The sequence below is a fragment of the Salmo salar genome, chromosome 07 (assembly GCF_965601325.2).
Source record: "Salmo salar chromosome 07, fSalSal1, whole genome shotgun sequence".
NCBI classification, from domain to species: domain Eukaryota; kingdom Metazoa; phylum Chordata; class Actinopteri; order Salmoniformes; family Salmonidae; genus Salmo; species Salmo salar.
The window spans coordinates 22,734,009-22,761,072 of NC_138297.1; the positions used below are offsets into that span (position 1 = coordinate 22,734,009).

Here is a 27,064-nt window from a genome sequence, read left to right on the forward strand (position 1 = left end):
TCCAGGTGAAAGCTTTGATCCCTTATTGATGTCACTTGGTAAATACACTTCAATCAGTGTAGACGAAGGGGAGGAGACAGGGTAAAGAAGGATTTGTAAGCCTTGAGACATGGATTGTGTATGTGCCATTCAAAAGACTTAAGTGCCTTTTCTAGTAAAGGTGCCAGTCGCACCGGTTTGAGTGTGTCAAGAACTGCATCGCTACAGGGTTTTGGTCCACCACCCAAAGGACAACTTGACACAACTGTGGGAAGCATTGGAGTCAACATTGATTGAATCATGTAATTATGCCTACACAATGTCAATTTTTCCTACTACAATTAAATCGATCGCACTAACAGCTGTAACTGGGTTAAACTAAAAAGCACAAACAAGCCAATGGTACACAAGAGGTTCGTTCCATCATCGGGGTGAAATTTGATGAGGGTTGCATTTCTGGTTATAAAAAGTCTCAATCGTGCAGCACATCAAATGATCTTCAAAATAACGTTGCTAGTTTCACAATATTGGCTGAAGCGCATAGGCATTCTTATAAGAACGAAACGTCATATGAAATTCGATTCAAGTTCGCACATGAACTCAATACTCTCTCTCTTTCCTTCTCTGCATACTGTCTCTCGCCCTCTTCTGTCACTACGGACAAGCGTTGACTGACAGCTTTTCACAGTAGCTCCACGCCATAGAGGGGACAGGAGGGGAGAGGGCAGCAGTTGCCGCGAAGTATTCAGTACACTGCTGCCAAGCTATACAATACATGGATTAAAGCACTCAGCTAGCTAAATAGTAGTAGCAGACACACTACTGCACAGAGAAAGGGAAGGTAATATTTAGTATAGATTTTAAAATACTGGAGTGGACTAGAGGACCTCTCTCCCTTGCATACATGTGTTAAAGGGAGGGAGGGGGACGAGACTCAAGGATGTTTGAATTATCTAGCTAGCGAAAATATTTTTGCTGTCATTGAATAGAAGTTTAGGTTGTAGTTGAGAAAAACAAGAACTCGAGCGCGATGGAGTGCCAACCACCCGACCCGCAAAGCTACGAGGACGTTCGAAAGAACGGCTACCTCCGCAAGCAGAAATCCATGCACCGGCGATACTTCGTCCTCCGGACGGCCTCGGAGAGGGGTCCCGCCCGGCTCGAATACTACGAGAGCGAGAAGAAATTCCGCGGAAAAACACCCGTCCCAAAGAAAGCCCTGGTGCTGGAGACGTGTTTCAACATCAATAAGCGGGCTGATGCGAAGAACAAGCACATGATAGTGCTGTACACCCGAGCGGAGAGCTTTGCCATCGCGGCAGAAAACGAGGCGGATCAGGACGAATGGTATCAGGCCATGGTGGAACTGCAATGCAAAAGTAAGTAAACATATATATAGCTACCAAACTACAACGAGCTCTGACTGCAACCCGAGCTCTATATGGCTGCCAAGCGTTAGCGAAGTGGCCACAGTATTATCTGAACGTGGCAGTGTAGCCCACTGCAGCAATTGCTGAAATACAACTTATAAGTTCTTCTTTTTTAATGACATCCAGGATTATGTATATGGTTCTCAATGGGAGTAATTTCACATTGCATGTCAGCAGCGAGGGGTTTCCCACTATTTACTACCAGCGCTGTTTTGCAAATGTCGGTCCCGATTTTATCATAATATTTTGAGGCATGCTCTGAAACAAACTGTGGTGTCAAAATATGTCCAAATTACAATGTGTGGTTACTGTACTTAATATGAAATGCTGCCTATGGACCATCACTTAAATATTATGCAAAATTGCAGTGCATACTTCTTAATAATTAATAATTATTTACCAAGGTACACCAAAAACTACAAATCTCATATTCCAAGTTGCCATGTGTGCTTATCATTGACACCACCCTGAGAACATATCTACGTTATCATACTTTCCTTACTACCAGATGGTCTACTTGCTTCAAAAGTTCAGATGTGGACAAAGAGCTGGTGGTTTGTACAGCGTTTTGAGAAGGGGGGGAAAAACAAGTCGTTTCATTAAAATGTTGCCAGTATCAAGAGTAGTCTTAGCTAGCAGATTGTAACGTCTAATGTGATGCTCAATTAGCCTTTACAGGTTCGGTACTGCAGCGATTTTTCAGCCATTGTAAGCCTTGGGTTGGCATAAGCGTTTTTTCAGGTCGCTAAAATCCAAACATTGAATTAATTATTTTTTTACTTTGTATGAATGGGATGGAAAAACGCTATAAGTGTATCCAGATATAAAGTATGCAAAGAAAATAATGTGTGTGTGTGTGTGTGTGTATGTATATATATCTTTATCTTTTTGAGAACTAACAATCACCAAAATAAAAGCTAGACAGTTGGGAGATTTGAAAATTCACAAAACAATTGATTTAGCAGTATTCATTTTGTTATTATGTTTGAGCAAAAGAGCACAGCATTTTTCCATGGCAAAATGCATATAATTGCAGGAAACTAGCTTTAAAACAGCAACATTTTCTCTCCACTCCATTGTAGAATCACAGGAAATTAGCTTTAAAACTACAACAATTTCTCTGGCTGCATGGCAAAATGTTTAGAATTGCAGAAATGTAGTTTTAAAACTGCAACATTTGTATCTCAGCTCCATGGAGAAATTTGTTTTAAAAAATGCACAATTGTCTCTGTAGTGCCAGGATGGGGACCTCAATGTAGCCTCATGATGGCTGACTGTGCTCATTGCCACGCCCCCCTGCCACTCTCACCACCTAAGCCCCTTTCCAATCCAGAAAAAAATCCCTGTACATTTGGCGTAGCACAGAGAATTTTCGACCTACCTTCCCAACTTGGAAGACAACCAATATCTTCTAAACATACAGTGCATTCAGATAGTATTCACACCCTAGACCTTTTCCACATTTGTTTTCTTACAGCCTTACTCGAAAAGATATATATTTTTTTATTAAAAAATAATTCCTCAATCTACACACAATACCCAATAATAACAAAGCAAAAATAGTTTTTTGAAATTATTGTATAAAATGGAAATATCACATTTACACAAGTATTCAGACCCTATATTCAGTACTTTGTTGAAGCACCTTTGGCAGCGATTACTGCCTCAAGTTTTCTTGGGCATGACACGATAAGCTTCGCACACCTGTATTTGGGGAGTTTCTCCCATTCCTCTCTCAAGATCCTCTCAAGCTCTGTCAGGTTCGATGGGGAGCGTTGCTGCACAGCTATTTTCAGGTCTCTCCAGAGATGTTCGATCAGGTTTAAGTCCGGGCTTTGGCTGGGCCGCTCAAGGACATTCAGAGACTTGCCCCGAAGCCACTCCTGTGTTGACTTGGCTGTGTGCTTAGGGTTGTTGTCCTGTTGGAAGGAGAACCTTCTCCCCAGTCTGAGGTCCTGAGTGCTCTGGAGCATGTTTTCATCAAGGATCTCTCAAATAAAAGAAAATTGTTGGTCACATTCACATGGTTAGCAGATGTAATTGTGAGTGTAGTGAAATGCTTGTGCTTTTAGTTCTGACAGTGCAGCAATATCTAACCAGTAATATCGAACAATTCCACAAGAAATGGAATGAGAATATATAAATATGGATGAGCAATGACAGACCGGCATAGGCTAAGATGCAATACATAGTATAGAATACTATGTATTGCATGTATTGCATCGGCAGAATACTATGTATTGCATCGGCAGACTCAGTAGCCTTGGTTTCTCAAACGATTGCGTCGCCTGGTTCACCAACTACTTCTCTGATAGAGTTCAGTGTGTCATATCGGAGGGCCTGCTGTCCGGACCTCTGGCAGTCTCTATGGGGGTACTACAGGGTTCAATTCTTGGGCCAACTCTTTTCTCTGTATACATCAATGATGTTGCTCTTGCTGCTGGTGAGTCTCTGATCCACCTCTACGCAGACGACACCATTCTGTATACTTCTGGCCCTTCTTTGGACACTGTGTTAACAACCCTCCAGACGAGCTTCAATGCCATACAACTCTCCTTCCGTGGTCTCCAACTGCTCCTAAATACAAGTAAAACTAAATGCATGCTCTTCAACCGATCGCTGCCTGCACCTGCCCGCCTGTCCAGCATCACTTCTCTGGACGGTTCTGACTTAGAATTTGTGGACAACTACAAATACCTAGGTGTCTGGTTAGACTGTAAACTCTCCTTCCAGACTCACATCAATCATCTCCAATCCAAAGTTAAATCTAGAATTGGCTTCCTATTTCGCAACAAAGCATCCTTTACTCATGCTGCCAAACTTACCCTCGTAAAACTGACCATCCTACCAATCCTCGACTTCGGCGATGTCATTTACAAAATAGCCTCCAATACCCTACTCAATAAATTGGATGCAGTCTATCACAGTGCCATCCGTTTTGTCACCAAAGCCCCATATACTACCCACCACTGTGACCTGTACGCTCTCGTTGGCTGGCCTTCGCTTCATAATCGTCGCCAAACACATTGGCTCCAGGTCATCTACAAGACCCTGCTAGGTAAAGTCCCCCCTGATCTCCGCTCACTGGTCACCATAGCAGCACCCACCTGTAGCATGCGCTCCAGCAGGTATATCTCTCTGGTCACCCCTAAAGCCAACTCCTCCTTTGGTCGTCTCTCCTTCCAGTTCTCTGCTGCCAATGACTGGAACGAACTACAAAAATCTCTGAAACTGGAAACACTTATCTCCCTCACTAGCTTTAAGCACCAGCTATCAGAGCTGCTCCCAGATCACTGCACCTGTACATAGCCCATCTATAATTTAGCCCAAACTACTACCTCTTTCCCTACTTTATTTATTTTATTTATTTTGCTCCTTTGCATCATATTATTTATATTTTAACTTTGAACTTTCTTCATATAACAAATCTACCATTCCAGTGTTTTACTTGCTATACTTTATTTACTCTGCCACCATGGCCTTTCTTGCCTTTACCTCCCTTATCTCACATCATTTGCTCACATTGTATATAGTCTTATTTTTTCTACTGTATAATTGATTGTATGTTGTTTTACTCCATGTGTAACTCTGTGTTTTTGTATGTTGTCGAACTGCTTTGCTTTATCTTGGCCAGGTCGCAATTGTAAATGAGAACTTGTTCTCAACTTTCCTACCTGGTTAAATAAAGGTGAAATAAATAAAATACAATAAAATAAAATACAGTATGTACTTATGAGATGAGTAATGCAAGATATCTAAACATGATTAAAGTCACTAGTGTTCCATTTAGTGGCCAACGATTACAAGTCTGTATGTAGGCAGCAGCCTCTCTTGTGTTAGTGATGGCTGTTTAACAGTCTGATGGCCTTTAGATAGAAGCTGTTTTTCAGTCTCTCGGTCCCAGCTTTGATGCACCTGTACTGACCTCACCTTCTGGATGGTAGCGGGGTGAACAGGTAGTGGCTTGGGTGGTTGTTGTAATTGATTATCTTTTTGGCCTTCCTGTGACATCGGGTGCTGTAGGTGTCCTGGAGGGCAGGTAGTTTGCCCCCTGTGATGTGTTGTGCAGACCGCACCACCCTCTGGAGAGCCCCGCGGTTATGGGTGGTGCAGTTGCCGTACCAGGCGGTGATGCAGCCTGTAAGGATGTTCTCAATTGTGCATCTTTAAAAGTTTGTGAGGGTTTTAGGTGACAAGCCAAATTTCTTCAGCCTGGTGAGGTTGAAGAGGCGCTTTTGCGCCTTCACCACACTGTCTGTGTGGGTGGACCATTTCTGTTCGTCAGTGACGTGTGAGCCGAGGAACTTAACTTTCCACCTTCTCCACTGCTGTCCCGTCGATGTGGACGTCTCGTTTATTTTGTTGACGTTTAGTGAGAGGTTATTTTCCTGACACCACACTCCGAGAGCCCTCACCTCCTCCCTGTAGGCTGTCTTGTCGTTGTTGGTAATCAAGCCAACTACTGTTGTGTCGTCTGCAAACTTGATGATTGAGTTAGAGGCGTGCATGGCCACAGTCATGGGTGAACAGGGAGTACAGGAGGGGGCTGAGCATGCACCCTTGTGGGGCCCCAGTGTTGAGGGTCAGCAAAGTGGAGATGTTGTTTCCTACCTTCACCACTTGGGGTCTGCCCGTCAGGAATTCCAGGACCCAATTGCACAGGGCGGGGTTGAGACCCAGAGCCTCAAGCTTAATGATGAGCTTGGAGGGTACAATGGTGTTGAATGATGAGCTATAGTCAATGAACAGCATTCTTACATAGGTATTCCTCTTATCCAGATGGGATAGGGCAGTGTGATGGCGATTGCGTCCTCTGTGGACCTATTGGGCCGGTAAGCAAATTGAAGTGGGTCTAAGGTGACAGGTAAGGTGGAGGTGATATGATCCTTTAGTCTCTCAAAGTACTTCATGATGACAGAAGTGAGTGCTACAGGGCGATAGTCATTTTGTTCAGTTACCTTTGCATTCTTGGGTACAGGGACAATGGTGGCCATCTTGAAGCATGTGGGGACAGCAGATAGGGAGAGATTGAATATTTCTGTAAACACACCAGCCAGCTGGTCTGCGCATGTTCTGAGGACACGGCTAGGGATGCCGTCTGGTAGCCTTGCGAGGGTTAACACTTTTATGTCTTACTCACGTCGGCCACGGAGAAGGACAGCCCACAGTCCTTGGAAGCGTGCCGCGTCGGAGGCACCGTATTATCCTCAAAGCGGGTAAAGAAGGTCTTTGTTTCTCTGGAAGAAAGATGTCGGTGTCCGTGACATGGCTGGTTTTCCTTTTGTAGTCCGTGATTGTCTGTTGACCCTGCCGCATACGTCTCATGTCTGAGCCGTTGAATTGCGACTCCACTTTGTCTCTATACCGGAGTGGTTTTGGGTCGTCCTCTGGAATCAGTTCAAATGCCTTGGGTGGTGCGGACAAAGGATCTGCTTCGAAAGTGTTATTCCTGGTTGTAGTGCTGATAAGTTGACGTCGCTCTGATATCCAATAGTTCTTTCCGGCTGTATGTAATAACATTACATAGATTTTCTGGGCTAACAATGTAAGAAATAATACACAAAAAAACAAAATACTCAAGTTTCCTAAGGTCTAGAAGCGAGGCATCCCTCTCTGTCAGCGCCATTGGGTTGTACAACTCTCTGTACTTTGCTACGTTCATCTTTGCCTCAATCCTGACTAGTCTCCCAGTCCCTGCCGCTGAAAAACATCCCCACAACATGATGCTGCCATGCTTCAACGTAGGGATGGTGCCAGGTTTCCTCCAGATGTGGCGCTTGGCATTCAGGCCAAAGAGTTCAATCTTGGTTTTGTCTGACCAGAGAATCTTGTTTCTCATGGTTTGAGTCATTTAGGTGCCTTTTGGCAAACTTTAAGTCGGCTTTCATGTGCCTTTTACTGAGGAGTGGCTTCCGCTTCACCACTCTTTCATGAAGGCCTGATTAGTGGAGTGCTGCAGAGATGGTTGTCTTTTACTGAGGCGTGTCTTGCATCTGGCCATCGGGTTCTTGGTCACTTCCCTCAGTTTTGTCGGGTGGCCAGCTCAATGAAGAGTCTTGGTGGTTCCAAACTTCTTCCTTTTAAGAATGGAGGCCACTGTGTTCTTGGGGACTTTCAATACTGCAGAAATGTTTTGGTACCCTTACCGAGATCTGTGCCTCGACACAATACTGTCTCGGAGCTCTACGGACAATTCCTTCGACTTCATGGCTTGGTTTTTGCTCTGACATGCACTGTCAACTGTGGGACCTGATATAGACAGGTGTGTGCCTTTCCAAATCATGTCCAATCAATTAGAGGTCGACCGATTATGATTTTTCAACGCCGATGCCGATTATTGGAGGACCAAAAAAAGCCGATACCAATTAATCGGCCGAATTTTTGTTTTCATTCATTTTTTCTAAATGTTTTTTTTTTTTTTTTTTAATCTTTAGTTTTTTCTTTTTTTCTTTATTTGTAATAATGACAATTACAACAATACTGAATGAACACTTACTTAATATAATCCATCAATAAAATCAATTTAGCCTCAAATAAATAATGAAACATGTTCAATTTGGTTTAAATAATGCAAAAACAAAGTGTTGGAGAAGAAAGTAAAAGTGCAGTATGTGCCATGTAAAAAAGCTAACGTTTAAGTTCCTTGCTCAGAACATGAGAACATATGAAAGCTGGTGGTTCCTTTTAACATGAGTCTTCAATATTCCCAGGTAAGAAGTTTTAGGTTGTAGTTATTATAGGAATTATAGGACTATTTCTCTCTATATACAATTTGTATTTCATATACCTTTGACTAAATCAAATCAAATCAAATGTATTTATATAGCCCTTCTTACATCAGCTGATATCTCAAAGTGCTGTACAGAAACCCAGCCTAAAACCCCAAACAGCAAGCAATGCAGGTGTAGAAGCACGGTGGCTAGGAAAAACTCCCTAGAAAGGCCAAAACCTAGGAAGAAACCTAGAGAGGAACCAGGCTATGTGGGGTGGCCAGTCCTCTTCTGGCTGTGCCGGGTGGAGATTATAACAGCACATGGCCTAGATGTTCAAATGTTCATAAATGACCAGCATTGTCAAATAATAATAATCATAGTAGTTGTCGAGGGTGCAACAAGTCAGTAACACAAGAGTAAGTGTCAGTTGGCTTTTTCATAGCTGATCTTTGAGAGTATCTCTACCGCTCCTGCTGTCTCTAGAGAGTTGAAAACAGCAGGTCTGGGACAGGTAGCACGTCCGGTGAATAGGTCCGGGTTCCAGCAGGTCTGGGACAACAGGTCTGGGACAGGTAGCACTAGTGGATGTTCTTATAGGCACTTTAGTATTGCAACAGTATAGCTTCCGTCCCTCTCCTCGCTCCTACCTGGGCTTGAACCAGGAACACATCGACAACAGCCACCCTCGAAGCAGCGTTACCCATGCAGAGCAAGGGGAACAACTACTCCAAGTCTCAGAGCGAGTGACGTTTGAAACGCTATTAGCGCGCACCCGGCTAACTAGCTAGCCATTTCACATCGGTTACACCAGCCTCATCTTGGGAGTTGATGGGCTTGAAGTCATAAACAGCGCAATACATTGCGAAGGGCTGCTAGCAAAATGCACGAAAGTGCTGTTTTGAATGAATGCTTACGAGCCTGCTGCTGCCTACCACCGCTCAGTCAGACTGCTCTATCAAATCATAGACTTAATTATAACATAATAACACACAGAAATACGAGCCTTAGGTCATTAATATGGTCGAATCCGGAAACTATCATCTCGAAAACAAAAAGTTTTTCCTGTCAGTGCAATTCGGAACCGTTCCGTATTTTATCTAACGGGTGGCATCCCTAAGTCTAAATATTCCTGTTACATTGCCCAACCTTCAATGTTCTGTCATAATTACGTAAAATTCTGGCAAATTAGTTCGCAACGAGCCAGGCGGCCCAAACTGTTGCATATACCCTGACTCTGCGTGCAATGAACGCTAGAGATGTGACACAATCTCATGTTAGCAGGCAATATTATCTAAATATGCAGGTTTAAAAAGATATACTTGTTTATTGATTTTAATGAAAGGCATTGATGTTTATAGTTACGTACATTGGTGCAACGACTGCTTTTTTCGCAAATGGGCTTGTTAAATCAACACCCGTTTGGCGAAGTAGGCTATGATTCAATGATAAATTAACAGGCACCGCATCGGTTATATGCAACGCAGGACACGTTAGATAAACTAGTAATATCATCAACCATGTGTAGTTAACAAGTGATTATGTTAAGATAAGTTTAATGCTAGCTAGCAACTTACCTTGCCTTCTTGCTGCCCTCGCGTAACAGGTAGTCAGCCTGCAATGCAGGCTCCTCGTGGAGTGCAATGTAAGGCAGGTGGTAAGAGCGTTGGACTAGTAACCGGAAGGTTGCAAAAACGAATCCCCGAATCCCCCCTGAACAAGGCAGTTAACCCCAGTTCCTAGGCCGTCATTGAAAATAAGAATGTGTTCTTAATCTGACTTGCCTAGTTAAATAAAGGTGTAATATATATATATATATATATTTATTTATTTATTTATTTATATAAATATATATATTTATATTTATTTATTTTATATATATATATATATATTTGGCAAATCGGTGGCCGAAAATACTGATTACCGATTGTTATGAAAACTTGAAATCGGCCCTAATTAATCGGCCATTCCGATTAACCGGTCGACCTCTACAATCAATTGAATTTACCACAGGTGGACTCAATCAAGTTGTAGAAACATCTCAACGGTGATCAATGGAAACAGGATGCACCTGAGCTCAATTTCAAGTCTCATAGCAAAGGGTCTGAATACTTATTTACATAAGGCATTTCTGTTCTTTATTGTTTATAAATTAGCAAGAATTTCTAAAAAACAGTTTTTGCTTTGTCATTATGGGGTATTGTGTGTAGATTGATGAGTGAATTTTTATTTTTTTTATCCATTTTAGATTAAGGCTGTAACATAACAAACATACTTTCCGAATTCACTGTACATGTCTAGTTGTAAGGGGTTTGCTGAATTTAGAAAACGCTCCGTTACTAAATGTAAAAAAAAAAAGTTGCTCCATGAAGTAATCCAATAACGTGTATGCATAGATCGAGACGGGTGATGTAATCATGACATGCAGCACACCAGTGGCGCTCGGTGCCGTTTTTATGAGAATTATTACAGCATATTGGATGACTGTCCTTCATATGCCATTCACCCAGATAAATGTAAAATTGATGAGTTTAGGCTACTACATGATACTCACATTTTCCCTGTACCCATCATGAGGTTGCTACAACCTAGCCTATGGATGAAAGTTTACAACGTATTGTAGGTGCACAGTTCAAAATAAATGTCTGTAACCTTGATTACACACATTGAAACATTCAATACTGCCTTTCACACTCTTGCCTGCATCTAGCTGATCTAGGTTGTAATCATTAGTCCAACAGTTGCAAATGAGAGTTTCTATTGGACAAATTCAGTTATGTTTATCCCTGTTTCATTCCGTTTGCTTCTGTTTAAGAAACGTTTTTCAACAGAATCGGCGGAATGAATACACCCTTTATCACATGCAAACACAGTTCACTTTCATAGCAGCCACATACAAACAGCATGATCCATTTGGTCGTTGTTCCCACATCTACGCACTCCTCCGCTCACCTTTTCCCTTCACTTGTGGACTTAGGTGCACAACACATCAGCTGTCTGTGTTCAGGTGAAAAAATATATATATATATATTATTATTATATATATTTTTTTCATTTAACCTTTATTTAACTAGGCAAGTCAGTTAAGAACAAATTCTTATTTACAATGACGGCCTACCCCGGCCAAACCCGGACGACGCTGGGCCAATTGTGCGTTGCCCTATGGGACTTCCAATCACGGCCGGATGTGATACAGCCTGGATTCGAACCAGGGACTGTAGTGATGCCTTTTGCACTGAGATGAATTGACATTTCATATGTCACAACGATTCATTGATACGTATGCTATGATGCTGGTAAAGTTGTCTCGCGCACCTACAGTTCTGGTCATTAAAAAAAACTAGATAGCTCCTGGATGTAAACAATGTTCTTCCCCAAAAACATAGCAAAACGGCATCTGTTTCAGTAGCTATAGTTAGCAAGCTAACTGTATAGCTAGGTGTCATCATCTAAAATAACCATAATTTATAAGACGGTTCTTATTAGATTAATGGTGGTCAGACATATCTATGTGAAGCTAGCCACAATAAGGATTAGCCACAATAGTGGACTTTGCGGTTAGCCTTCAAAATAAAAGTATGGCATTTTACTATTTTGCATTCATTTGCATCACTGTCAGTGACATACTTTTATTTTGAAGGCAAACTGCATTATTCCACTAGTGCCTAATCCTTATTGTGGCTAGCTTCACATAACGCATAACCCGGTCCGTTCGAGCCTCACTAGCTAGATGAAGCTAGCTGGCTTCTTATAACGTTAGCTTTGGGCAACAGGGTTAAGTAGCTGGCTAGCTATTTATTTTCATGAACTGAAGTTCAATTTCAATAGGTGAACAACAAGTGGCAACCAAGCTAATACTTACTCACAAGGATTCCTAAATCATTGCTAAGAATAATGAAAATGACTGCAATTTGTACTGGTCATTGTTTTCAGGCTGGTTGTATTGGTGCTAGCTAGGTACCAAGCAAAAGCTAGCTACCCCAGTAGTTGCGGTCGAACAAATGATGCTTTATTACCAACGCGGTATTGTAAACACATCGTTCGTGTCTGGGGTTTGCTTGTTTGCAGACTTTTTTGTACAGCTTTGACAGTGCTACTGTATCTTTTTTGACACGCAAAGACCCAAACGGCATTCCATAGTATATATGTCGTGAAGCTAATAGCAGTGATGCTATTACTGTGTAACTCCGGTAGGGCAACATCGGGAAAATAGCGCACTTGGTAGTGTTAACCGGTGCTCAACCAGTCGGCGAAAGCCAACATCACCCATGACAGAGAACGGTTGATTGTCAAGGGCAATGAATTCCATTCTTTTGGATTTAATGGTTTTGACCTTTTGAGTTGTTTCGCTGAAATGTTGTTACTCTTTCAAGTGACTGCTTGACTTGTTGACCGCTCGATCCACACAGCAGACATGGTGGGCTAGTTTAGGAATGCTGTGTTGCACGTATAACACACATTTTTGGGTGGTGTCATTACATCGTGTACCTTCGTTATATTGATATGCACGTCAGCTTTGACATCGGTTTTGCACATCAGGCGTTAAACTAGACATCGGTCGATACCGATGTTGGCATTTTTAGCTAATATCAGCTGATTCCGATATGTTCACCGATATATCGTGCATCCCTATTTTTAAATGTTTCACTTTTTTTTATTTTGTTGAAATTCACTGAGGAGGATGGTTCTCCTCTTCCTCCTTTGAGGGGCCTCCACTGGTGGACACCCACCTGTCTCAATCAGTGAAAGAATATTTGAAATAGACAAAATGGCCATAAATTCAAACAAACCCCCTGCTACTAGTCATTGAAGTTTAGAAACATATACACTACATGGGCAAAAGTATGTGGACACTCCATCAAATTACTGGATTCGCCTATTTCAGCCACATCCATTGCTGACCGGTGTATAAAATCGAGCACACAGCCTTGCAATCTCCATACACAAACATTGGCAATATGGCTGTCCAACAGACGAATCTGGGTTTGGAGGATGCCAGGAGAATGTTACCTGCCCCAATGCATATTGCCAACTGTAAATTTGTTGGAGGAGGAATAATGGTCTGGGATTGTTTTTCATGGTTCGGGCTAGGCCCCTTAGTTCCAGTGAAGGGAAATCTTAACGCTACAGCATTCAATGACCTAGACGATTCTGTGCTTCCAACTTTGTGACAACAGTTTGGAGAAGGCACTTTCCTGTTTCAGCATGACAATGCCCCCGTGCACAAAGCGAGATCCATACTGAAATGTTTTGTCGAGATCGTTTTGGAAGAACTTGACTGGCCTGCACAGAGCCCTGACCACCTCCATCGAACACCTTTGGGATGAATTGAAACGCAGAGTGTAAGCCAGGCCTAATCGCCCAACATCAGTGCCCGATCTCACTAATGCTCTTGTGGCTGAATGGAAGCTAGTACCCGCAGTAGTGTTCCAACATCTAGTGGAAAGCCTTTCCCAGAAGAGTGGAGGCTGTTCTAGCAGCAAATGGGGGACCAACTCCATAGTAATGCCCATGATTTTGGAATGAGATGTTCGACAAGCAGGTGTCCACATACTTTTGGTCAAATAATATCAACTCAGGAAAAAAAAACATCCTCTCACTGTCAATTGTGTTTATTTTCAGCAAACTTAACGTGTAAATATTTGTATGAACATAACAAGATTCAACAACTGAGACATAAACTGAACAAGTTACACAGACATGTGACTAACAGAAATTGAATAATGTGTCCCTGAACAAAGGGGGGGGGGGGGGTCAAAAGTAACAGTCAGTATCTGGTGTGGCCACCAGCTGCATTAAGTACTGCAGTGCATCTCCAACTCATGGACTGCACAAGATTTGCCAGTTCTTGCTGTGAGATGTTACCCCACTCTTCCACCAAGGCACCTGCAAGTTCCCAGACATTTCTGGGGGGAATGGCCCTAGCCCTCACCCGCCGATCCAACAGGTCCCAGACGCGTTCAATCGGATTGAGATTCGGGCTCTTCGCTGGCCACGGCAGAACACTGACATTCCTATCTTGCAGGAAATCACGCACAGAACAAGCATTATGGCCAGTGGCAGGCATTGTCATGCTGGAGGGTCATGTTAGGATGAGCCTGCAGGAAGGGTACCACAGGAGGGAGGAGGATGTCTTCCCTGTAACGCATAGCGTTGAGATTGCCTGCAATGACAACTAGCTCAGTCCGATGATGCTGACACACACCGCCCCAGACCATGATGGACCCTCCACCTCCAAATCGATCCCCCTCCAGAGTACAGGCCTCGGTGTAACGCTCATTCCTTCGACGATAAACGCGAATCCGACCATCACCCCTGGTGAGACAAAACCACAACTCGTCAGTGAAGAGCACTTTTTGCCAGTCCTGTCTGGTCCAGCGATGGTGGGTTTGTGCCTATAGGCGACGTTGTTGCAGGTGATGTCTTGGCTGATTTCTTTTGATTTTCCCATGATGTCAAGCAAAGAGGCACTGAGTTTGAAGGTAGGCCTTGAAATACATCCACAGGTACACCTCCAATAGGCTAATTGACATCATTTGAGTCAAACAGAAGCTTCTAAAGCCATGACATCTTTTTCTGGAATTTTCCAAGCTGTTAAAAGGCACAGTCAACTTAAAGTATGTAAACTTCTGACCCACTGGAATTGTGATACAGTGAATTGTAAGTGAAATAATCTGTCTGTAAACAATTGTTGGAAAAATGACTTGTGTCATGCACAAAGTAGATGTCCTAACCGACTTGCCAAAACTATAGTTTTGGAAAGTACACATTTGTGGACTGGTTGAAAAACGAGTTTTAATGACTCCAACCTAAGTGTATGTAAACTTCTGACTTCCAGTGTGTATGTATGTATGTATGTATGTGTGTGTATATGTGTGTGTGTATATATATATATATATATATATATATATATATATATATATATATATATATATATATATATATATATATATATATATAACACACACACACATGTCGTTGTCCTGTTATACACACACACACGTATATATACATGCATACATACACACACACACACGCACACGTCGTTGTCCTGTTATATACACACACGCACACACAGTTATATATTATACACACACACATACAGTGGCAATAAAAAGTATGTGAACCCTTTGGAATTACCTGGATTTCTCCATGAATTGGTCATCACATTTGATCTGATCTTCATCTAAGTCACAACAATAGACAAACATAGTGTGCTTAAACTAATAACACAAATTATTGTATTTTTCTTGTCTGTATTGAATACGTCATTTAATCATTCAGTCTATGTTGGAAAAAGTATGTGAACCCTAGGCAAATGACTTCTCCAAAAGCTAATTGGAGTCAGGAGTCAGCTAACCTGGAGTCCAATCAATGAGATGAGATTGGAGATGTTGGTTAGAGCTGCCTTGCCCGATAAAAAAACTCTCACAAAAGGTTTTTAGTTTGCTCTTCACAAGAACCATTGCATAATGTCAACCATGCCTTAAAGAAAAGAGATCTCAGAAGACTGAAGATTAAGAATTGTTGACTTGCATAAAGCTGGAAAGGGTTACAAAAGTATCTCTAAAGGCCTTGATGTTCATCAGTCCACGGTAAGACAAATTGTCTATAAAGGAAAAAGTAAAGCAATGTTGCGGTTCTCCCTAGGAGTGGCCGTCCTGCAAAGATGACTGCAAGAGCACAGCGCAGAATGCTCAATGAGGTTAAGAAGAATCCTAAAGTGTCAGCTAAAGACTTACAGAAATATCTGGAACATGCTAACATCTCTGTTGACGAGTCTACGATACGTAAAACACTAAACAAGAATGGTGTTCATGGAAGGACACCACGGAAGAAGCCACTGCTGTCCAAAAAAAACATTGCTGCACGTCTGAATTTTGCAAAAGTGTACATGGATGTTCCACAGCGCTACTGGCAAAATATTCTGTGGACAGATGAATCTACAGTTGAGTTGTTTGGAAGGAACACACAACACTATGTGTGGAGAAAAAAAGGCGCAGCAAACCAACATCAAAACCTCATCCCAACTGTAAAGTATGGTGGAGGGAGCATCATGGTTTGGGGCTGCTTTTCTGCCTCAGGGCCTGGACAGCTTGCTATCATCAACGGATAAATGCATACCTAAGTTTATCAATACATTTTTCAGGACAACGTTAGGCTATCTGTCTGCCAATTGAAGCTCAACAGAAGTTGGGTGATGCAACAGGACAACGACGCAAACATAGAAGTAAATCAACAACAGAAGAAAAAACAGCTGCTGGAGTGGCCCACTCAGAGTCCTAACCTCAACCCGATTGAGATGCTGTGGCATGACCTCGAGAACAATTCACACCAGACATCCCAAGAATATTTCTGAACTGAAACAGTTTTGTAAAGAGGAATGGTCCAAAATTCCTCCTGACCGTTGTGCAGGTCTGATTCACAACTACAGAAAACGTTTGGTTGTGGTTATTTTTGCCAAAGGAGGGTCAAATCCAAGGGTTAACATACTATTTCCACCCTGCACTGTGAACGTTTACACGGTGTATTCAATAAAGACATGAGTGAATAAAGACATTTGTGTAATTAGTTTAAGCAGACTGTGTTTGTCTATTGTTGTGACGAAGATGAAGATCAGATCAAATTGTATGACCAATTTATGCAGAAATCCAGGTATTTCCAAAGGGTTCACATACTTTTTCTTGCCATGCCTATCAGCCATCTGGAACAGAATAATGGTCAGACTAGATTAGATTTTTTATAGCTAGAGTAGGGTATGTTGGAGCCAATGTGTCACTGCCAACCTGCCTGCTCCTTCTTCTTTTCCAAGTCAACCCAGGCCTTTGCTGAAACATCCAGATTCCTGTTATGAGCCTGATTCACTGTTTACTTAGTATTTTCTCTTTTTCTGCTGACATGACAATATTTGCCCAGACGACATTGATCACAGTGGAGAAAACACTCAAAATTATGAACAAGTTTATACAAGTATCATATGGTTGGATACCTGTGCAGTATACACACATGTCAGTAGGCCTGCTCATTTTCAATAATACTTTTTGGGGGTATTTATGAATATTTGCAATTATGCACACAGTAACAGAAAGCATTGATTTCAATGTAGACACACTTTCAAATCCTTCCTGATATCAGCTGTTGATCAAGCATTTTGTGCAAACACAACGCTCAAGCCAGTGGCTGACTGGCTGCAATCGGCAGGTTTGTTCTGCGGTCTTTCAATGTGAAAGCTCATAGACCGGCAGTGACTGGGGTGGGGAGGACACACATGACGCAATCTTGGCAAACGAAGGTAAGGGGTCATGGTACTTACAGCTGAGCTGCTGGCTTGCATTATGTAAAAGAGCTGATTAGAATGAGGGCACTAAACTAGGTGCCGCAACAAGAGGGAGAGAAACACAGAAACCTCTTACTGTGTAGATGTATTCCATGTCCCAAACATTCTGCACCGGTAACAATGATCAAGAGGTTGAAATAGAAATGGACCTCTTTTAACTTGGTTAACCTGTGCCTTAACTAATGGCGTATGCTGGCATATTACCTCTGCTCCAGGCTGTCTCAGGCTTTAGTTGGCCCTACGAACAGATCTAGGATCAGTTTTCCTTACTCCAGTCCTAACTGTAATCAACTGGACAGAAAACAGCAGCAACAATAGTCTACATAGGCCTAACTGATCCTGGCTCTTTGTCAAACGTTTCTTCCCCACTCGCAGCACTACGCTTGGAAGAGACAGAAGCAAACAGCAGCAGAGGAGCTCCTTCAGAGACCTCCGAGTGGGTATGGGATGTGGTTGCCAGATTGGGGACGAAAGGAGGAGGAGAAGGGGTGTCTCACACTCCAGTTGTCAGCCATAAAACAATCGGAGGCGCTAACTAAATCAACGACTCTGTCAACTGTTTGTCTTGACAAACATTTTGATATCTGTCTCTTGGCATTTCTTCTGTCCATTTTGTCACTGTTTTCTCAGCTTTGTGGTGTTGTTGAATGAGAGCTACATTGTTCAGAACTGCTACCCCCACTCCTCCTGTTTCTTGAGTGTTGTGTCATAGCATGTCCATCTCTCCTCTGTCTGGTCTGAGCTAGCTACATCAATCTACATCCATACGGTTCATATTGTATATAGGGTCTAGGTCATGTGGTTCCAAAATATCCATCTCTTTCATGCTAACGTTTGCTGGATTTTTCTTTAGGGGAATGAGGCCAACTTGTGTGCACACCCAACCTTGGAATTCCAACCTATGTATACAGTAAAAGGGTGTGGCTGAAATGTATGTTATACTGGGGTTGAAAACAGTTGACAACAAGATCCTCACATTTTCAAAGATGCCTTTGTGAAAAGATCTAGGCTAAATGAGCAGAGTTTCTGTGTCAGGGTCCATGCAGTCTTAAGGGTTTTCATCCAGTAAGCTGAAAGTTTATGGGGGTAACGTGAACCCCCCACCTGTAGGGAGAGCAGAAGAATTCACACCCACCCAGACAAATTGGCTTGGCCCTATAGGACAAATGGGGGGGCTGGAGGAGAGATGCCCCATTGCAACGCATATTTTCCTCTCTGGAAATACCTTTTCAGTCAAGAAAATACTGTGCCACTGCCACTTTCAAGTCATGTCAGTCTTCTTGGTCCTGTAGGTGTGGAGGGGTGTTTTTTGACATGCTATGGCTTATATTACGCTTCTGGGCCTAAGCTTTGAGAAATGTGTTGACAATGAGAGGTAGCTATTATTAACTATAGTTGGGGGCAGGGGATACAAAAGGGAGAGAAGTGCATTCTCTCTCTCTCTCTCTCTACATACACACAGAAAAAGCATAACAGACATCACAGCAGTCAGTCTATGCAACCATAGCCCACTTTGAATAACTGCCCCAGTCTCCGATGCTTTCCGTGCTGCGTTCTGGTAAACACGCATGAAGCAGCCAGGGACCGTCTTCATCTTAATATCTTGAAGGCAATCTCCCTCCCTCTGCCAATCCATAATTTGCACAAATACAGTCCAGCTGCCGAGAGAGATATGTGTTAAGCTGGGTTCAAGGAGTCCATTTGGCCAGTAAGAACTGTATCAAGCTGTAAGAGAAGCTTATGTACCAAACTATTTATATTCACTGGAGTGTATCAAGGCTGAAGCAGGGTATAAGTGTGGGGCATCATCATTTGCCAGACAAAGTCCACTGGCTCACTAAGCCACCTGAAGAACTGTTGTTGACCCTTGCAAACAACAGAGCAGTGCAAACTTGAGGTGAGGAGATACACTGTGTGTGTGTGTGTGTGTGTGTAATAAAAAATATATACACACTACAAAAGTAACTGTTTTAAAATGTTTGTTTTTACAACTTTTTTGTTACTTTTATACACCATAATTACCGTAAAACTTCAATTAAACGATTAAACGCTAAGTCTCAGATAGCCACCTGTTAGTGATGTGCGGGTCAGCTGTTTTGTTCACCCGCACCTGCCCGCAATTGCTCATAACCCATCTGCAACCGCCTCACTATACAGTATGTGAAAATCTGAGGCCCGCACCTGACTCTAGCCCGCTAATATAGAAAATGCACTGTAGGCTATAGTCAGAGACGGCGGAAAGATTATTTGACAGGAGTTCATTTAGGTCTCTGTTTCTGCTTATAATTTCCAACATTTTGGTAGGCTATTTGTTAGTCAAGTATAATTAGATAATTGCAACTTCTCTTTTATTTGGTGTTCTATGTGGCCATAGAACACTAAATAAACATTGGTAAAATGTTCTGTCATCTCTGCTTCTTGCGAGGAGCAAATGCATTTAGGGACCGGGAGAAAATGCAGTAACTCCCCATAAAACGGGAAAGATTTTTAGTGCAAAACCTTCAGATGACTTTAGTTTGACCGGTTGTAAGGAAATACAAAGCTGTAATAATGACCCAATGTGTCTGATAAGATTTAATTTTGGCTTGGATGCTTATTTTATGTGGTTGCAATACTATCATCTTTTATGATGCTGAGAAAGATAGGGTAACGTCTGTAGGTGCTAACTTGCATTAGCATTCTCTCAAGATGCTGAAAGAAAGACATATTTCTTCACTCTTTTTTTCCCCCCCGAGTCAACATTTTGGCTACATTTGGTATATCATTTTACTGCAAGAAATGCTTAATTCTGCAGGAGTTAATATTAAGGCTATGTTAGAGGTTAGAGGCCTACAGTCAGTGTCCAGATTTCAGTTTCCATTTAACCCATCTGAACAACAGACTACAGCTCCCCTGACATGCCATAGGCCTATTTGAAGTCCCCATCTCGTGACTGTCGAATCTGTATAGCGCCTCACAATCATCAAACATAACTATCATCCTCTTTTACCACTTCAACAAATCTTTCCCAAACATTACTTTTCTGTCCCTCACTTTTCATTATTTTCAGCTCCCCATTTCGCAGTTTTTCTCTTATTGAATTTGCATCCGTGGATCGATGTTCTAAATAGAGGCATACTAACAAAAAAGAATCGTGACACAGTATGTAAATTATAACACAGTGCAGGAAATGAAGAAATGTATTAAAATGCTGGAATTAAACAATTAAACTATGCAAATGAGCAAAAGCAGTGTGCATTAAGGAAATAGAAGCCTAGCTCAAATAAGCCTGTCTCTAAATGCTTGTTGTGTTCAGTGATTTTAAGCAAATAAATGCCCATGCTATTAATGGAAGTTTTACGATACATGAAGTTCTTTTTAATTTTTTTATTATACACATTACATTTTGGATAGATAGTACTCCGACATCGCAATAGTGTTTTCAGTAATAACTATTACCGATCGTGAACTTTATAATCCAAAACCTGTGCTACTATCAGCCATCCTACCTTGGTAACTCCTTGCACACGAAGTATACAAAACATTAAGAACACTTGCTCTTTCCATGACAGACTGACCAAATGAAAGCTGTGATTCCTTACTGATGTCACTTGTTAAATCCACTTCAATCACTGTAGATGAACGGGAGGAGACAGGTTAAAGAAGGATTTTTAAGCCTTGAGACAATTGAGACATGGATTATGTATGTGTGCCGTTCAGGGGATGAATGGGCAAGACAAAGAATGTAAGTGCCTTTGACACAAGAATGTAAGTGCTTGTGAACAGGGTATGTTAGTAGTATGTGTCAAAAACTGCAACCCTGCTGGGTTTTTCACGCTCAACAGTTTCCTGTGTGTATCGAGAATGGTTCACCACCCGAAGGACATCCAGCCAACTCGACACTACTGCGGGAAGCATTGGAGTCACCATGACAAGTCCATGCCCTGATGAATTGAGGGCATTCTGATGGCAAAAGAGGGTGCACCTCAATATTATTCTATTTGTTAATTTACTTTCTTTTTAACTGCATTGTGGGGAAAGGTTCATAAGCATTTCATGGTCAAGTCTACACTTGTGTTCGGCACATGTGACAAATACAATTTTATTTGATCTACTAGACCATCTTCTGTTGATTTCCACGTGATTTTCATGTTTTACAACTGTGCTGCGATGTCTTACATGAATTATGAACCATTCTAAGTTAAACATGAATGTTTTTCCGAAAAGTATTAGTACATTGTTGATTGATTGACTATGGCTTTCCAAATCGCCCAACACTGCTAATTGAAGGGTTCATTTTAAATGAATGTTGTGATTTGTCAGCCATTCCTGAACCTGTGACCAGAAACAAGCTACATGGGGACAATACCACAATAAATGATCTAGTGATTCTGTTTCTTTGCAGCAAAATCTGCAGTGCTGAGATGATTGTATGCCCCATATATATAACATTGGCAAGAATTTAGTGGCAAGAATTAAAATGTATTAATTTAAATCACATGTCAAACTCATTCCACGGAGGGCCGAGTGTCTGCAGGTTTTTGCTCCTCCCTTGTACTTGATTGAGGAATTAAGTTCAATTATGAAGGAACTCCCGACACCTGGTTGTCTAAGGCTTAATTAAAAGAAAGACTAAAAACTTGCAGACACTAGGCCCTCCATGGAATGAGTTAGACACCTTGAAAACAAACGTACTGTTGAATCAAGCGTTGTTTTGTGTATCGGAAGATCATCTCTTCCCAGCTATTTTGCAACATGTATGGCGCGTGTAAGCTGCCTCCAACGTCGTTTTAGAGAATTTGGAAGTATGTCCAACCGGCCTCACAACCGCAGACCACGTGTAACCACGCCAGCCCAGGACCTCCACGTCCGGCTTCTTCACCTGCAGACCAGCCACCCGGACAGCTGATAAAACTGTGGGTTTGCACAACCGAAGAGTTTCTGCACAAAATGTTAGAAACCGTCTCAGGGAAGCTCATCTGCTTGCTTGTAGTCCTCAGCAGGATCTTGACCTACAATGAACACAATTGCATTTTATGGATGGCAATTTGAATGTACAGAGAATCTTGTCCCAGTATATGAGGCCCATTGTCATGCCATTCATCCGCTGCCATCGCCTTGTGTTTCAGCATGATAATGCATGGCTCAATGTGACAAGGTTCTGTACAGAATTCCTGGAAGCTGAAAATGTCTTCCATGGCCTGCATACTCACCAGACATGTCACCCATTGAGCATGTTTGGAATGCTCTGGGTCGACATGTACGACAGCATGTTCCAGTTCCCACCAATATCCAGAAACGTTGCACAGCCATTGAAGAGGAGTGGGACAACATTCCACCGGCCTCAACCAACAGCCTGATCAACTATATGCGAAGGAGATGTCATGCTGCACACCAGACTGCTTTTCTGATCCACGCCCCTACTTTTTTTTTATTTTTTAAAAGCTATCTGTTACCAACAGATGCGTATCTGTATTCCCAGTCATGTGAAATCCATAGATTAAGGCCTAATTCATTTATTTCAATTAACTGAGTTCCTTATGAACTGTAAGTAAAATCTTTGAAATTGTTGCATTTAAATTTTTTTGTTCTGTGTGTGTGTGTGTGTGTGTGTGTGTGTACAGTTGAAGTCAGAAGTTTACATACACCTTAGCCAAATACATTTAAACTCCGTTTTTCCTGACATTTAATCCGAGTAAAAATTCTCTTGTCTTAGGTCAGTTAGGATCACCACTTTATTTTAAGAATGTGAAATGTCAGAATACTAGTAGAGAATAATTTATTTCAGCTTTTATTTCTTTCATCACATTCCCAGTGTGTCAGAAGTTTACATACACTCAATTAGTATTTGGTAGCATTGCCTTTAAATTGTTTTATTTATTTTATTTCACAATTATTTAACCAGGTAGGCTAGTTGAGAACAAGTTCTCATTTGCAACTGCGACCTGGCCAAGATAAAGCACAGCAGTTAGACACATAAAACAACAACAACACAGAGTTACACATGGAATAAACATACAGTAGGGGAAAAAAAGTCTATATACAGTGAGTGCAAATGAGGTAAGATAAGAGAGGTAAGGCAATAAATAGACCATGGTGGCGAAGTAATTACAAAATAGCAATTAAACACTGGAATGGTAGATGTGCAAGTAGAGATACTGGGGTGCAAAGGAGCAAAACAAATAAATACAGTATGGGGATGAGGTAGTTTGATGGGCGGTTTACAGATGGGCAATGTACAGGTGCAGTGATCTGTGAGCTGCTCTGACAGCTGCTGCTTAAAGCTAGTGAGGGAGATATGAGTCTCCAGCTTTAGTAATTTTTGCAGTTCGTCCAGTCATTGGCAGCAGAGAACTGGAAGGAAAAGTGGCCAAAGGAAGAATTGGCTTTGGGGGTGACCAGTGTTATATACCTGCTGGAGTGCGTGCTATGGGTGGGTGCTGCTATGGTGACCAGTGAGCTGAGATAAGGTGGGGCTTTACCTAGCAGAGACTTGTAGATGACCTGGAGCCAGTGGGTTTGGCGACGAGTATGAAGCGATGGCCAGCCAACGAGAGCGTACAGGTCACAGTGGTGGGTAGTATATGGGGCTTTGGTGACAAAACGGATGGCACTGTGATAGACTGCATCCAATTTGTTGAGTAGGGTGTTGAAGGCTATTTTGTAAATGACATCGCCGAAGTCGAGGATTGGTAGGATGGTCAGTTTTACAAGGGTGTGTTTGGCAGCATGAGTGAAGGATGCTTTGTTGCGAAACAGGAAGCAGATATCTAGATTTAATTTTAGATTGGAGATGCTTAATGTGAGTCTGGAAGGAGAGTTTACAGTCTAACCAGACACCTAGAATATGTGGACAACTACAAATACCTAAGTCAGAACCATCCAGAGTAGTAATGCTAGTTCGGGCGGGCAGGTGCGGGCAGTGATTGGTTGAAGAGCATGCATTTAGTTTTACTTGCATTTAAGAGCAGTTGGAGGCCACAGAAGGAGAGTTGTATGGCAACTAAGCTCCAGACGAGCTTCAATAACACAGTGTCCAAAGAAGGGCCAGAAGTATACAGAATGGTGTCGTCTGCGTAGAGGTGGATCAGAGAATCACCAGCAGCAAGAGCGACATCATTGATGTATACAGAGAAAAGAGTCGGCCCGAGAATTTAACCCTGTGGCACCCCATAGAGACTGCCAGAGGTCCGGACAACAGGCCCTCCGATTTGACACACTGAACTCTATCAGAGAAGTAGTTGGTGAACCAGGCGAGGCAATCATTTGAGAAACCAAGAATGTTGAGTCTGCCGATAAGAATACGGTGATTGACAGAGTCGAAAGCCTTGGCCAGGTCGATGAATACGGCTGCACAGTAATGTCTCTTATCGATGGTGGTTATGGTATCGTTTAGGACCTTGAGCGTGGCTGAGGTGCACCCATGACCAGCTCTGAAACCAGATTGCATAGCTGAGAAGGTACAGTGGGATTCGAAATGGTCGGTAATCTGTTAAACTTGGCTTTCGAAGACCTTAGAAAGGCAGGGTAGGATAGAAATAGGTCTGTAGCAGTTTGGGTCTAGAGCGTCTCCCCCTTTGAAGAGGCGGATGACCACGGCAGCTTTCCAATCTTTGGGAATCTCAGACGATACGAAAGAGAGGTTGAACAGGCTAGTAATGGGGGTTGCAACAATTTCGGCAGATCATTTTAAAGACAGAGGGTCCAGATTGTCTAGCCCGGCTGATTTGTAGGGGTCCAGATTTTGCAGCTCTTTAAGAACATCAGCAATCTGGATTTGGGTGAAGGAGAAATGGGGAGGCTTGGGGCGAGTTGCTGTGGGGAGTGCAGGATGCAAATTGCTGCTTGAAAAAGCTATCCTTAGCTTTCTTAACTGCCTGTATATATTGGTTCCTAACTTCCCTGAAAGTTCCATGTCACGGTGGCTATTCGATGCTAATGCAGAACGCCACAGGATGTTTTTGTGCTGGTCAAGGGCAGTCAGGTCTGGAGAGAACTAAGGGCTATATCTGTTCCTGGTTCTACATTTTTTTTGAAAGGGGCATGCTTATTTAAGATGGTGAGGAAGGCACTTTTAAAGAATGACCAGGCATCGTCTACTGACGGGATGAGGTCAATATCCTTCTAGGATACCCGGGCCAGGTCGATTTAGAAAGGCCTGCTCGCTGAAGTGTTTTAGGGAGCGTTTGACGGTGAGGTCGTTTGACCGCAGACCCGTTACGGATGTGACACACCTCCCCAGACCATGACAGACCCTCCACCTCCAAATCGATCTCGCTCCAGAGTACAGGCCTCTGTGGAACGCTCATTCCTTCGACGATAAATGCGAATCCGACCATCACCCCTGGTGAGACAAAACCGCAACTCGTCAGTGAAGAGCACTTTTTGCCAGCCCTGTCTGGTCCAGCGATGGTGGGTTTGTGCCCATAGGTGACGTTGTTGCCGGTGATGTCTGGTGAGGACCTGCCTTAGAACAGGCCTACAAGCCCTCAGTCCAACCTCTCTCAGCCTATTGCGGACAGTCTGAGCACTGATGGAGGGATTGTGCGTTTCTGGTGTAACTCGGGAAGTTGTTGTTGCCATCCTGTACCTGTCCCGCAGGTGTGATGTTCGGATGTACCGATCCTGTGCAGGTGTTACACATGGTCTGCCACTGTGAGGACAATCAGCTGTCCGTCCTGTCTCCCTGTAGCTCTGATTTAGGCGTCTCACAGTACGGACATTGCAATTTATTGCCTTGGCCACATATGCAGTCCTCATGCCTCCTTGCAGCATGCCTAAGGGACGTTCACGCAGATGAGCAGGGACCCTAGGCATCTTTCTTTTGGTGCGTTTCAGTCAGTAGAAAGGCCTATTTAGTGTCCTAGGTTTTCATAACTGTGACCTTAATTGCCTACAGTCTAAGTTGTTAGTGTCTTAACGACCGTTGTACAGGTGCATGTTCATTAATTGTTTATGGTTCATTGAACAAGCATGGGAAACAGTGTTTAAACCCTTTACAATGAAGATCTGTGAAGTTATTTGGATTTTTACAAATGATCTTTGAATGACAGGGTCCTGAAAAAGGGACGTTTCTTTTTTTGTTTATAAACACACTCACACACACACACTACCTTGACACTCCCACACAAAACCCACAGACATTCACATACACACACACAGACCGACACGACACACATACACATTACACACACACACACACACTTTTACACTCATCATATACTGCTGCTTATTTTACTATTATTATTATCTATCCTGATGCCTAGTCACTTTACCCTGCCTTCATGTACATGTCTACTTCAAGTATCTCGTACCTCTGCACATTGATCTGGTACTGGTAATCCCTGTATTTATTTATTTTAAAATTATGCATTGTTGGGAAGGGCTCATAAGCAAGCATTTCACTGTAAAATCTACACCAGTGGTATTTGGCCCATGTTGCAAATGCATTTTGATTTATTTGATTTGAGAATGGCGTTGCAGTAGTCCAGGTGTGATAAAACAAAGGTGTGAATGAGGGTTTCAGCAGTGGGGCCAGTGAGAGAGGGTCTGAGTCGTGAGATGTTTTTAAGGTGGAAGAAGGTCAAGTTAGTTTTGTTCCGGATATGGGGTTCAAATCACAGAGTGGA

The 27,064-nt window shown here is 42.5% G+C and overlaps 1 protein-coding gene across 1 annotated transcript in view; it reads left to right on the top strand.

The window, feature by feature from the left end:
* Nucleotides 1-514: 514 nt before the first annotated feature.
* The window catches only part of LOC106608778 (insulin receptor substrate 1-B), an 86,803-nt gene continuing 60,253 nt past the window's right edge, over nt 515-27,064 (top strand). Inside the window, exon 1 of the mRNA XM_014206905.3 lies at nt 515-1,358. Within this exon, the coding sequence (XP_014062380.3) occupies nt 1,010-1,358 (349 nt within the window). The 5' untranslated portion in view covers nt 515-1,009. The remainder of the gene's footprint in view (nt 1,359-27,064) is intronic.